Source organism: Salmo salar, chromosome ssa09 (genome assembly GCF_905237065.1).
Source record: "Salmo salar chromosome ssa09, Ssal_v3.1, whole genome shotgun sequence".
Lineage (NCBI taxonomy): Eukaryota > Metazoa > Chordata > Actinopteri > Salmoniformes > Salmonidae > Salmo > Salmo salar.
Window position 1 is genome coordinate 63,785,997 of NC_059450.1, and position 14,937 is coordinate 63,800,933.

Genomic DNA, 14,937 nt, shown 5'->3' on the forward strand with positions numbered 1-14,937 from the left:
TCCCTAGGAAAAACTCCTTAGAAAGGCCAAAAACTTAGGAAGAAACCAAGAGAGGAACCAGGCTATGAGGGGTGGCCAGTCCTCTTCTGGCTGTGCAGGGTGGATATTATAACAGAACATGGTCAAGATGTTAAAATGTTCATAAATGACCAGCATGGTCAAATAATAATAATCATAATAGTTGTCGAGGGTGCAACAAGCACGTCCGGTGAACAGGTCAGGGTTCCATAGCCGCAGGCAGAACAGTTGAAACTGGAGCAGCAGCACGGCCAGGTGGACTGGGGACAGCAAGGAGTCATCATGCCAGGTAGTCCTGAGGCATGGTCCAAGGGCTCAGGTCCTCCGAGAGAAAGACAGAAAGAGAGAATTAGAGGGAGCATATTTAAATTCACACAGGACACCGGATAAGACAAGAGAAATACTCCAGATGTAACAGACTGACCCTAGCCCCCCGACACATAAACTACTGAAGCATAAATACTGGAGGCTGAGACAGGAGGGATCAGAAGACACAGTGGCCCCATCTGACACTGTGGCACCCACACTGGCCAGACCAGACAGTTTTTCTCTAGTGTATTTCTATTCCTTCATGACTACTGATATGTGATTGAGGTAAAAACTATTACACCTTTAAAAGTCTCCAGTGCTTCAGTCTTTCAACCGCAGACTATTTTCACACTTTGCTTTGTTTGTCGCCACTTTTACTGGGCCTTTAAGGGTAGTAATCCTTAAAACATGATGGGATAGTTCAGCGGAATTATGAATTCAGATATTTGTTTCCTTTCCTCTTAAGCAGTCTATGGACTGCTGTAACGGATCACTGCAATCCACACTTTGGTTTTGGTAGAAAAGCCACTGCGAAACAAACGCTAACGTTAGCCTTTTTCCAACCAAAAACATAACTTTACTCAGCATACAGTGTCTGAAGTTACACATCACACTAATACAACAGTGTGACTGTTTTGGATTAACATGTTCAATATATTTCCTTAAAAATACTCTGTATTATGTGCTTATTGTTTAACCATTGATATGTTCTCGACCATTTTGAGACCTTAAGGAACATTGGGTACTGCTGGAATATCTACAATCTTATGAGTCATTATTACATACTTTAAAAGTTGTTTATAAATGTGTGCGAAACTAGCTTACTAACATTTACAAATTTGGGAGTAATGATTTATAAATTATTAATAAACTATTTACTAATCCAGTGGTTCCCTAGGACCCCTGGGGGTTCTTGGGGGAAGTCATGTGGCCAAAGGCCTACTGGTAAAATGCACATGAGGGGGTACTTCAGGGGTATTCCGGGCAGAGCAAAACTCAACTGGTGCTACAGTAAGCGAAAAAGGTTGGAAACCACTATACTAATCCATTGTAAATGTTGTATTACTAGGTGTTATTATAAAGTGCTTCCCTTGTTGGGTTTCTGTTAAGCTTTATTCCAGATGCTGTCAGTAGATATTGCATTGTCCTTGTGCCTTTTCACCTTTCTACCTTTCCAGTTATGCAATATTAAAAGTGCCTGCTGTCAGATGTATCCGTCTCTGTCCTGGGTTGCTTTAAGGCTAATGTTTTGTGTATCAGGGCTAGGTGCTATCAGGGATTACACCGGGATTTGGGTTCAGATAGCATTAGTGAAACAGGAGTCCCATGTTGTTTCCTGGGATTTAGCTTTTTTCCGAACTCGCTCCCACCTGCTTCGATGTGACGCGATGTCCAGAACTGTGTGTGTGCGCCCTTATGCAAGTGTGTGTGTGTGTGTGTGTGTGTGTGTGTGTGTGTCCATTCCAAGGTGTGTATGTGCATGTATTTTTTTCCCCTCTGTAGAGCTTAGAGAACTCTGTAATAAAAAGCGCTGTACAAATAAAATGTATTTTTATGTTCCGCACTGTGTATCCATGCGTTGGCATGTGCATAGCCTACAATGTGTGTGAAATCCAGGGACAGTGTTTTTTTTTCTCTTTTACTGGAGAGCAGTGGGAAGAGGAAGAAGGAAAAGAAAGAAAGGAGGAATGGAGGTGGGGAGGAATATCAGTCAGAGCATCTTAGAGAGGGGTCAGTGACCTGGAAATACCTGCACTCTGTCCCAAATGGGCGGCAGATAGCCTAGCGGTTAGATTGTTGGGCCAGTGACTGAAAGGTTGCTGGTTTGAATCCCTGAGCCAAATAGGGGGGAAAATCTGTACATGTTCCCTTGAGCAAGGCACTGGTCAAATATAGTGCACTATGTAGGGAACAGGGGGCTATTTGGGATTCAGCTCTGGCCCGTCCCTTGCAGATTTATAACACGCAGAGAAATGACTCTGTTGTTCCCAGACTATCCCTACGACATACATGTACGTCCATAGTAGTTGGCAAAACGGCACAAACAGATCTGGGACCAGGCTACTGTCGATTTCGTCCAACAATCTATGGGTTAAGTGGGGTGATTCGTCCACTAGGGTCGATGCATATCAGTCCACAGCATAGTGCCTATTGATCAAGCTGTTAAGAGGGGTAATGACTTGAAAAGTGCTCCACGCAGACCACGGTAAATCACTCCTTTTAAATGCTGCATAAAGTCACCAAGGACGGACTACCTATGTGCTGTATCTGTTCTGTCTGTGTACCTCATAAAGACCATGTTAAGATGCTGTAGAGTGACATTTATGTTTATGGTGTGTAGTTGATGTGTTTGTGTTAAATTACTTTGTCATCCTGTGTCCCTCTGTAACGGTCCGCTCTTTCTTCCCTCTTGCTCTCATGTCTTCCTCTCTCTCTTCTTATTCTCTCTCTCTCCCTCTCGCCATCATTCCCTCTCCCCCTCTCAAATTAAAATTTGAACATACCTTATTGGCATGAAACGAGCAATGAATGTATTGCCCTTCAAGCAGTTGAAACCATGCAATACTATGCAAAATAGCAAATCACAGAAGAAAGTTATTAAGACTCAAGATAACTGTTAAGACTTTCACAAACCTCTCTCCTCTCTGTAGGTGATGTGGTGGACATTTACCAGCGGGAGTTTCTGGGCCTGAGGGAGCGTCTGCACTCTGCCGAGCAGGAAAACCTGAAGCGCTCCAAGGAGCTCAACCTGGTGCTGGACGAGATCAAGAGGGCCATCGCCGAGAAGCAGGCCCTCAGGGACATCAACCGCACCTGGGCCAGCCTCTCCGGTTAGACCAACAGACTGGAGGGAGGAAAAACTAGTTAGAACCAGTCTGAACTAGTCAGAACCAATTACAACCAGTCAGAATGAATCAGTCAATAAGGTTGCTAGATTTTACAACAATCAGTTACGATTTAAGTAACTGTAAAGCCACGTCTACAGTGCCTTCAGAAAGTATTCATATCCCTTGACTTATTTCACATTTTGTTGTGTTACAGCCTGAATTCAAAATGGATTCATTTGTTTTTTTTCTCAGCCATCTACACACAATACCCCATAATGACAAAGTAAAAACATGTTTTCAGAAATTTCTGCTAATGTATTGAAAATGAAATACAGAAATATACCATTTACATAAGTATTTACATCCTTGAGTCAATACTTTGTAGAATCAGCTTTGGTGGTGATTACAGCGGTGAGTCTTTTTGGCATGTCTGTATCAGCTTTGGGGATCTTCTCCCATTCTTTGCAGATTTTCTCAAGCTTTGTTAGGTTAGATGAGGAGTGGTGGTGAGCAACAATCTTCAAGTCTTTCAACCGATTTTCAATGGGATTCAAGTCTGGGCTTTGGCTGGGCCACACAAGGACTTTCACATTCTTGTTCTGAAGCCATTCTAGAATAGCTTTGGCTGTATGCTTGGAGTCAGTGTCCTGTTGGAATGTAAATCTTTGCGCCAGACTGTTGTTTGTATTCTGAAGCAGCTTCTCATCAAGAATTTGCATGTATTTGCCTCCATTCATTGTTTGCTCTATCCTTACCAGTCTCCCAGTCCCTGCCGCTGAAATGCATCCTCATAGCATGAATCCGCCACCACCATGGTGATGGGTGATGAGCTGTGTGTGTCATGGCGCTTTGCATTCAGGCCAAAGAGTAAAATGTTTGTCTCATCAGACCACAGAATATTTAGCCTTATTATCTTAGTCTTTCACATGCCTTTTTGCAAACTCCAGGCATACTATCGTGTGCCTTTTTCTCAGGAGTGGCTTCCGTCTGGCCAGATTGGTGAAGTGCTGTAGAAACTGTTATCCTTCCCGTCTCAGCCAAGGAAATCTGTAGTTCTGTCAGTGGTTATTGGGTTCTTGATCACCTCCATGACCAAGGTCCTTCTTGCCCGGTTGCTCAGTTTGATCGAACAGCCAGCTCAAAGCAGAGTCTGGGTAATAACATATTTTTTCTGTGTATCATTGATGGAGACCACTGTACTCTTGGAAACTTTCAACACTCTAGAAATAGTTTTATACCCTTCCCCAGCTCTATATGCCTCATCACAATTCTATCTCGGAGATCTAAGGACAGTTTGTTGGACATGGTATAGTTCTTGCTCATGCACTGTCAACGGTGGGACCTTGTATAGACAGGTGTGTTTCTTTCTAAATCATATCCAAACAATTGAATTGGCCACAGGTGGACTCCAAAAGTTGTATTGACATCTTAATGATGATCAAAGGAAATTGTATGCACCAGAGCACAATTTGGAGTGTCGTAGCAAAGGGGTGTGAATACTTATGTAGATGAGATTTCTGTATTTCATTTTCAATAAATGTTAAAACATGTTTTCACTTTGTCTTTATGGTGTGTGTGTGTGTAGATGGCTGGGGAAAAAATATATTTAATCCATTTTGAATTCAGGCTGTAACACAACAAAATGTGTCAAGGGGTATAAATACTTTCTGAAGGCACTGTATAAAAACACCATACACTGTTTTTAAACTATTGCATAATTTTACAACTCTCTGTAAGGGTGGATGGTCCAGAATATGTGGGCGCCACTATTTGGGTGAACCTCACAAGAGTATCTAACCATTCAGAAAGATGGGTTGCACTCTAAATGAACCTCTCTGTAATCATTAAGCAATGTACTGTGGGTAGTAATGATATAACTAATACATGAGAATGGAGGGCAAATTGGCTATATATATACAGTTGAAGGCAGAACTTTACATACTTAGGTTGGAGTCATTAAAACTATTTTTTCAATCATTCCACAAATTTCTTCTTAACAAACTATAGTTTTGGCAAGTCGGTTAGGACTACTTTTTTCCAATTATTTACAGACAGATTAATTCACTTGTAATTCAATGTATCACAATTCCAGTGGGTCAGAAGTTTACATTCACTAAGTTGACTGTGCCTTTAACTTCTTACATCTAGACGTTCCGCTAGCGGAACACCGCTCCAATATCCAATGATAGGGCGTGGCGCGAAATACAAACTCCTCGAAAATCCGAAAACTTCAATTTTTCAAACATATGACTATTATACACCATTTTAAAGACAAGACTCTCCTTTATCTAACCACACTGTCCGATTTCAAAAAGGCTTTACAACAAAAGAAAAACATTAGATTGTCAGGAGAGTACCCAGCCAGAAATAATCAGACACCCATTTTTCAAGCTAGCATATAATGTCACAAAAACCAAAACCACAGCTAAATGCAGCACTAACCTTTGATGATCTTCATCAGATGACACTCCTAGGACATTATGTTATACAATACATGCATGTTTTGTTCAATCAAGTTCATATTTATATCAAAAACCAGCTTTTAACATTAGCATGTGACGTTCAGAACTAGCATTCCCACCGAACACTTCCGGTGAATTTACTAAATTACTCATGATAAACGTTCACAAAAAACATAACAATTATTTAAAGAATTATAGATACAGAACTCCTTTATGCAATCGCGGTGTCCGATTTTAAAATAGCTTTTCGGTGAAAGCACATTTTGCAATATTCTGAGTAGATAGCCCGGCCATCACAGGCTAGCTATTTTGACACCCACCAAGTTTGGTACTCACCAAACTCAGATTTACTATAAGAAAAATTGGATTACCTTTGCTGTTCTTCGTCAGAATGCACTCCCAGGACTTCTACTTCAACAACAAATGTTGGTTTGGTTCCAAATAATCCATAGTTATATCCAAATAGCGGCGTTTTGTTCGTGCGTTCAAGACACTATCCGAAGGGTAACGCGCCAGCGCGTATCGTGACAAAAAATAAAAAAATATTCCATTACCGTACTTCGAAGCATGTCAAACGCTGTTTAAAATCAATTTTTATGCGATTTTTCTCGTAAAATAGCGATAATATTCCGACCGGGAGTCGTTGTTTTCGTTCAAAGACTGAAAATGTAAAATGGACTCTTCATGTGCACGCGCGCACCCATCTCATTGTTCTCAGATCGACCACTATCCAAATGCGCTACTGTTTTTCAGCCATGGACTGCAAAGTCATCATTCAACGTTCTGGCGCCTTCTGGGAGCCTATGGGAGCCTTAGAAAGTGTCACGTTACAGCAGAGATCCTCTGTTTTCAATAAAGAGGCTAAAGAAGGCCAAGAAATGGTCAGAGAGGGCACTTCCTGTTTGGAATCTTCTCAGGTTTTGGCCTGCCATATGAGTTCTGTTATACTCACAGACACCATTCAAACAGTTTTAGAAACTTTAGGGTGTTTTCTATCCAAATCAAACAATTATATGCATATTCTAGTTTCTGGGCAGGAGTAATAAACAGATTAAATCGGGTACATTTTTTATCTGGCCGTGAAAATACTGCCCCCTATCCATAACAGGTTAAACAGCTTGGAAAATTCCAGAAAATGATGTCATGGCTTTAGAAGTTTCTGATAGTCTAATTGACATCATTTGAGTCAATTGGAGGTGTACCTGTGGATGTATTTCAAGGCCTACCTTCAAACTCAGTGCCTCTTTGCTTGACATCATGGGAAAATCAAAAGAAATCAGCCAAAAATTGTGGACCTCCACAAGTCTGGTTCATCCTTGGGAGCAATTTCCAAACGCCTGAAGGTACCACGTTCATCTGTACAAACAATAGTACGCAAGTATAAACACCATGGGACCACGCAGCTTTCATACCGCTTAGGAAGGAGACGCGTTCTGTCTCCTAGAGATGAACGTACTTTGGTGCGAAAAGTGCAAATCAATCCCAGAACAACAGCAAAGGACTTTGTGAAGATGCTGGAGAAAACGGGTACAAAAGTATCTTTATCCACTGTAAAACGAGTCGTATATCGACATAACTTGAAAGGCCGCTCCGCAAGGAAGAAGCCACTGCTCCAAAACCAACATAAAAAAGCCAGACTACTGTTTGCAACTGCACATGGGGACAAAGATTGTAATTTTTGGAGAAATGTCCTCTGGTCTGATGAAACAAAAATAGTACTGTTTGGCCATAATGACCATCGTTATGTTTGGAGAAAAAAATGGGATGCTTGCAAGCCGGAGAACACCATCCCAACCGTGAAGCACGGGGGTGGCAGCATCATGTTGTGGGGGTGCTTTGCTGCAGGAGGGACTGGTGCACTTCACAAAATAGATGGCATCATGTATTACTGTATTATTGACTGTATGTTTTGTTTATTCCATATGGAACTCTGTGTTGTTGTATGTGTCGAATTGCTACGCTTTATCTTGGCCAGGTCGCAGTTGCAAATGAGAACTTGTTCTCAACCAGCCTACCTGGTTAAATAAAGGGGAAATAAAATAAATAAAATAAAAAATCATGAGGGAGGAAAGTATGTGGATATATTGAAGCAGCATCTCAAGACATCAGTCAGGAAGTTAAAGCTTGGTCACAAGTGGGTCTTCCAAATGCACAGTGACCCCAAGCATACTTCCAAAGTTGTGGCAAAATGGCTTAAGGACATCAAAGTCAAGGTATTGGAGTGGCCAGCACAAAGCCCTGACCTCAATCCTATAGAAAATTTGTGGGCAGAACTGAAAAAGCGTGTGCAAGGAAGGAGGCCTACAAACCTGACTCAGTTACACCGGCTCTGTCAGGAGGAATGGGCCAAAATTCACCCAACTTATTGTGGGAAGCTTGTGGAAGGCTAACTGAAACGTTTGACCCAAGTTAAACAATTTAAAGGCAATGCTACCAATTACTAATTGAGTTTATGCAAACTTCTGACCCACTGGGAATGTGATGAAAGAAATAAAAGCTGAAATAAATCATTCTCTCTACTATTATTCTGAAATTTCAGTAAGGATTAGGTTGAATTATATATGAATGGTATATCCAGTCAGTATGAACAGATTGCTACTCAAATATACTGTACATGAATGACCCCTTTAGTAGCATCCATTCTATTTTTTAACCACAATAATAATAATGTGTGACTTCTGATAAAACATTTTAATCTCCTTCTGACCCCTGTGTGTGTGTGTGCTCTGTGTCTGTGTGCATGCATTCTTCCGTGTGTGTGTGTGTGTGTGTGTGACAGACGAGACCAAGCTGAAGCTGTGGAATGTGACGACCAATAAGAATGTGCTCCAGCTGCCCAGTATCTTCCACCACCTGCCCCATCTCCTGGCCAAGGAGAGCAGCCTGCAGCCCGCTGTGCACGTGGGCCAGGGACGCACCGGGGGTCAGCACGCACACACACACACACACACACACACACACACACTTAGGAGCATACTACACACACAGACAAGCACAGCCACGCATGGACGCAGACACACGCACACATTCTCTCTCTCTCTCTTTCTCTCTTTTATCTCCATCCTTTCTTACTTCCACCTCTTCCCTCCCCTCAGAACAGTAATAGTGTCTACTGTCCAGACCATTTTTTTCATCCTCAACCTCCCCTCTGGCTCTCTGCCCCACTGTGGCTGTGCCAGTAGCCCATTTAGACTTCACCCTCTGTCGGGAGCTAGCCCCCCCCTAAACCTCCACCCCCCTGGAGAGGACATCCAGACTCTCCAGACAGCCAGCTAGACTCTCAGAGGAGCTATTAGCCAGTGTGTGGGTGAGTGTGTGTGCGTGCGTGTGCTGGCACTTGTGTGTGTGTGAGAGATTTATGTTCAGGCCACTGAAACCCTTCTAAATCAATTCCTCGGACCACGTCCATGTGGGTACCTCATAGAGCACTAGCCAGGACGCTACCCCTAGCTCCCCTCTAGTAATCAGAGTATGTTTTATGGGCGTATTAAATGGAGAAGATAGCCGCTAAGGTCTGCTAATGTTAGCTGACAATGGGAGAGGAAGGAATGGTGAGGACGAGTACAGGGTACTATAATCAACTGTTGCTGCAGAAACACTGCTATTGATGTGGACTTCCTCCCTATGGGAATGGGAAGTTGGTAAAAAAAAATACCTGAATTGTAATTCAGCCTTGACAATGTATTCTTCTCTTTCTTTCCATCACTCACCACCATCATTCATTTACAGGGCATTGTATTTTTATTGTGTTGACAAGATTGTCCTTGTAAGTCATTCCACTATCCACCCCTGCCATATATACACTCCACAGCCTTTCTCTCTGTACTTTTCTCTCTCCTCATCTATTTAATCTTACCATCTCTTCTACTCGATCTTCAGAAAACAAGTTATTCTGTCTCTGTCGTGAACAATAAGGCCACACAGGAAAGTTACATTTTCAACGGAAGTGGGGTACGGAAGCAATCTTTCCCTATTGAAAAAGTTCAGCCAGGCCTGAATTCAAGCAATACCGACACACACTCTGCACATGTTGAAAAAAAAAAGTATTATAACTGGATTATAGCTCCCGTCCAAATGTTGTAAATTATATATATTCATATAATAGTCACCAGTCATCTCCAACTCAAAAGTTACTTCATCTTCAACCAGTGAATGCTAGCGATGGCTAGCTGTGTTAGCTATTCTACCAATCTGTCTTAATGAGTGTTATCATGCTAATAGCACACCCTGCACATGAAAATGTATATTTTTAAGGGATAGGCAAATCAAATAAAAAATGAAATCAAATTTTTATTGGTCACATACACATGGTTAGCAGATGTTATTGCGAGTGTAGCGAAATGCTTATGCTTCTAGATCCAACAGTATCTAACAGGTAATATCTAACAATTCCACAACAAAAGCTAATACATACAATCTAGTAAAGGAATGGGATAAGAATATATAAATATAAAATATATGGATGAGCAATGACAGAGCAGCTAAGATGCAATAGATAGTAAAGAATAGATAGTGAAGGATATGAGTAATGCGAGATATGTAAACATTCTTAAAGTGGCATTATTAAAGTGACTAGTGTTCCATTTATTAAAGTGGCCAATGACATCAAGTCCTTAGGTATGGAGCCGCCTCTCTGTGCTAGTGGTGGCTGTTTAACAATCTGATGGCCTTGAGATAGAAGCTGTTTTTCAATCTCTCTGTCCCAGCTTTGATGCACCTGTACTGACCTCGCCTTCTGGATGGAAGCAGGGTGAACTGGCAGTGGCTCAAGTGGTTATTGTCCGTGATTATCTTTTTTGCCTTCCTGTGACATCGGATGTTGTAGGTGTCCTGGAGGGCAGGTAGTTTGCCCCCGGTGATGCATTGTGCAGACCGCACCACCCTCTGGAGAGCCCTGTGGTTGTGGGCAGTGCAGTTGTCGTACCAGGCGGTGATACAGCCCGACAGTATGCTCTCAATTGTGCACCTGTAAAAGTTAGTGAGTGTTTTCGGTGACAAGCCACATTTTCTTAGCCTCCTGAACAGCGCCTTCTTCACCACACTGTCTGTGTGCGTGGACCATTTCAGTTTGTCGGTGATATGTACACTGAGGAACTTAAAACTTTCCACTTTCTCCACTGCTGTCCTGTTGATGTGGATGTGAGGGTGGTGCTCCCTTTGCTGTTTCCTGAAGTCCACGATCATCTCTTTTGTTTTGCTGACATTTAGTGAGAGGTTATTTTCCTGACACCACACTCCAAGGGCCCTCAGCTCCTCCCTGTAGGCTGTCTCGTCGGTGTTGGTAATCAAGCCTACCACTGTAGTGTCGTCTGCAAACTTGATGATTGACGTGCATGGGCAAGGGGTCGTGGTTGAACAGGGAGTACAGGAGGGGACTGAGAATGCACTCCTGAGGGGCCCCTGTGTTGAGGATCAGCGTGGCAGATGTGTTGTTGCCTACCCTTACCACCTGGGGGCGGCCCGTCAGGAAGTCCAGGACCCAGTTGCACAGGGCGGGGTCGAGACCCAGGGTCTCAAGCTTAATGATGAGTTTGGACGGTACTAGGATGTTGAATGCTGAGCTGTAGTCAATGCACAGCATTCTTACATAGGTGTTCCTCTTGTCCAGATGAGATAGGGAAGTGTGCAGTGTGATGGCGATTGCATCGTCTGTTGACCTATTGGGGCGGTAAGAAAATTGGAGTGAGTCTAGTGTGGCAGGTAGGGTGGTGTTGATATGATCCTTGACTAGTCTGTCATAGCACTTCATGATGACAGAAGTGAGTGCTACGGGGTGATAGTCATTTAGTTCAGTTACCTTAGCTTTCTTGGGAACAGGAACAATGGTGGTCATTTTGAAGAATGTGGGGACAGCAGACTGGGATAGGGATTGATTGAATATGTCCGTAAACACACCAGCCAGCTGGTCTGCCCAAGCTCTGAGGATGCGGCTAGGGATGCCGTCTGGGACGGCAGCCTTGCGAGGTTTCACACGTTTAAATGTTTGACCATGACGTTTTACTGACACCGGTTTTAGTTTCTGCCTATAGGAGGGGAGCAACAAGATGGAGTCATGGTCGGATTTGCCAAAAGGAGGGCGGGGGAGCGCTTTGTATGCATCGCGGAAGTTAGAGTAGCAATGGTCGTGCGTGTTACTCGCTCATGTACTGCAATCGATATGCTGATAGATTTTAGGTAGCCTTGTCCTCAAATTCGCTTTGTTAAAATCCCCAGATACAATAAATTTAGCCTCAGGATATATGGTTTCCAGTTTGCATAAAGTCCACTGAAGTTCCTTGATGGCCGTCTTGGTATCGCTTGCGGGGGCATATACATGGCTGTGACAATAACGGAGGAGAGTTTTATTGGGAGATAATACGGTCGGCATTTGATTGTGAGTAATTCTAGGTCAGGTGAACAAAAGGACCTGAGTTCTTGTATGTTGTTACAATTACACCATAAGTTGTTAGTCATGAAACATCCCCCTCCCCCCTCTTCTTACCGGAGAGATGTTTATTCCTGTCGGCGCGATGCACTGAAAGTCCCATTGGCTGTACTGACTCCGACAGCATGTCACCAGCTAGCCATGTTTCCGTGAAACAGAGTATGTTGCAATCCCGGATATCTCTTTGGTAAGCAACTCCTGCCCTGATTTCGGCGACTTTGTTAACTAGGGACTGGACATTAGCGAGTAATATACTCGAAGGCGGTGGGTGGTGTACGCGCATCCGAAGCCTCACTAGAAAACCGCTCCGGCACCCTCTCCTCCGGCGGCGTTGTTTTGTGTCGGCCTCTGGAATTAGTTCAAATGTCCTGGGAGGTGCAGACAAACGATCTGCTTTGGGAAAGTGGTGTTCCTGGCCGTAGTGCTGGTAAGTTGACGTCTCTATGATATCCAATAGTTCTTCCCTGCAATATGTAATAACACTTAAGGGTTTCTGGGCTAACAATGTAAGAAATAATACATAAAAAAACAAAGTACTGCACAGTTTCCTAAGGACTAGAAGTGAAGCTGCCATCTCTATCTAAACCATCTTGCAGTTAGGTTATTGACAATGTCACCAATGTATGTTTTATCGGACATTTCAACAACATTCCCAGCTAATGAGAAAACAGTCATGGTATTTAATTTAAGAGAATGAACAAGACCTAGCAAGGCAACCTTGGGGCTAATTTGAATGCACGCCAATGGTGGAATTTGAGGGATTTTTCTCATCCGTACCCACGTGTCCGCAGTGAAATGTCACTCCGTAATAAGTTCTATTGACTGGCTCATTCCACACAATCTAGCATGTCGTTGGTTCTTTCTCTCCCTGTACTGACTGTGATTGGTCTGTGTGTGTGTCCGTCAGTGTCGATCGTGATGGGCGTGCCCAGTGTGAAGAGGGAGGTCCACTCCTACCTGACGGACACCCTCAGTTCTCTGATGACAGAGCTCAGTGCCGCAGAGAAGGAGGACTGCGTCATCGTGGTATTCATCGCTGAGGTGAGATACTATAGAATGAGAGTGTGTGTGTGTGTGTGTGTGTGTGTGTGTGTGTGTGTGTGTGTGTGTGTGTGTGTGTGTGTGGTCTGCTGTGTGTCCCGAACCTCTCTGATCATGGCTTTTGAAGTGAGTCCGTGAACTCTTTATGCGTGAATGCGCGTGAGTGTGTGTATGGGTCCGCTTGTGAGTGTATATGTACTGTGTCTATAAAAGGTCAGTGATCTGAAGAGCTAATGAGTGATGCTACCCCAGGCTACTGCCACTAGCACACACATCCCCTACTGCTCCGCTAATAGCCTAGACGCTATCCATCGCTAACTTGTCTGACCCATATTAACTCCCTAAGGTCAATGTCCGCCTATGTAACATTTCCGCATCTGCAGTGAAAGGTGAGCGCTAGAGCGTTTTTTGTCAGACCATGAGACATCCTGAAAATCGGTCTTCTCACAAAATCATCTGTAGTGTCCGAATGGTTTGGCCTATTATGACCCCTCTATCGAAAGAGGAGACTCTCCGTTTTGCTCTACTACCCCACAAGCATCTTGGGACTCGTCTAAAGTCGATACAACTTCTGTCTGTAGAGTCCGAGCAGTTTGCGTTACACACTATGACCTTTCTGTGTAAAGGTGTAATAGGACTCCCACAGGCCTCAAAACACTCATCTGAAGGTCCCCCGGGTCCCAGTTGAAACAATTTATTGAAGTACTGTATCAAATAAAATAAATTGTTATTTGTCAACCGTGAAATTCTTTACAGCCTTATTTAACAAGCCCTTTAACCAGCAATGCAGTTTGAAGAAAATAGAGTTAAGAAAATGTTTGCTGAATAATGAGGCTATATACAGGGGGGTACCGGTGCGGGGGTACAGATTAGTCGAGGTAATTTGTACATGTAGGTAGGGGTATAGTGACTATGCATAGATAATAAATAGTGAGTAGCAGCAGTGTAAAAGCAAAGGGGGGAGGTCAATGCAAATAATCTTGTACAACTTTTTGAGGATCTGGTGACCCATGCCAAATCTTCTCAGTCTCCTGAGGGGGGAAATGTGTTGTCGTGCCCTCTTCATTACTTTCTTGGTGTTTTTGGACCATGACAGTTTGTTGGTGATGTGGACACGAAGGAACTTCAAACTGTCGACCCGCTCCACTACAGCCCTGTCGATGTGAATGGTGGCAAGTTCGGCCCCCTTTTCCTTTGTATTGCTCTTGTTGAGGTAGAGATTGTTGTCCTGGCACCACAATGCCAGGTCTCTGATATCCTCCCTATAGGCTGTCTCATCGTTGACGGTGATCAGGCCTACCACTGTTGTGTCATCAGCAAACTTGATGATGGTCTTCGAGTCGTGCTTGGCCAAGTAGTTGTGGGTGAACAGGGAGCACAGGAGGGGACTAAGAACGCACTCCTGAGGGGCCCCTGTGTTGAGGATCAGCGTGGCAGATGTGTTGTTACCTACCCTTACCACCTGGGGGAGGCCTGTCAGGAAGTCCAGGACCCAGTTGCAGAGGGAGGTGTTTAGTCCCAGGGTCCTTAGCTTAGTGATGAGCTTTGTGGGCACTATGGTGTCAAACGCTGAGCTGTAGTCAATGAACAGAATTCTCACATAGGTGTTCCTTTTGTCCAGGTGGGAAAGGGCAGGGTGGAGTGCGATTGAGATTGCGTCATCTGTGGATCTGTTGGGGCGGTATGCGATTTGAAGTTGTTGTGCATTTAATTTACTTAATCTGGACTGTTATTTATCTAATCAAGCTAAATATGTTTAATTGTTACCGATTTTAAATTAATTGTTTAACTTGTGTCAAATGTTTCGGGTAACCTTCCACAAGCTTCCCGCAATAAGTTGGGTGAATTTTGGCCC

The 14,937-nt window shown here is 43.5% G+C and overlaps 1 protein-coding gene across 1 annotated transcript in view; it reads left to right on the forward strand.

The window, feature by feature from the left end:
* Positions 1 to 14,937, forward strand: part of mgat4b (alpha-1,3-mannosyl-glycoprotein 4-beta-N-acetylglucosaminyltransferase B) — a 237,419-nt gene that overhangs the window by 111,238 nt on the left and 111,244 nt on the right. Inside the window, exons 2-4 of the mRNA XM_045723878.1 lie at positions 2,979 to 3,158; positions 8,397 to 8,540; positions 12,949 to 13,082. Coding sequence (XP_045579834.1) covers positions 2,979 to 3,158; positions 8,397 to 8,540; positions 12,949 to 13,082 — 458 coding nt within the window. The remainder of the gene's footprint in view (positions 1 to 2,978; positions 3,159 to 8,396; positions 8,541 to 12,948; positions 13,083 to 14,937) is intronic.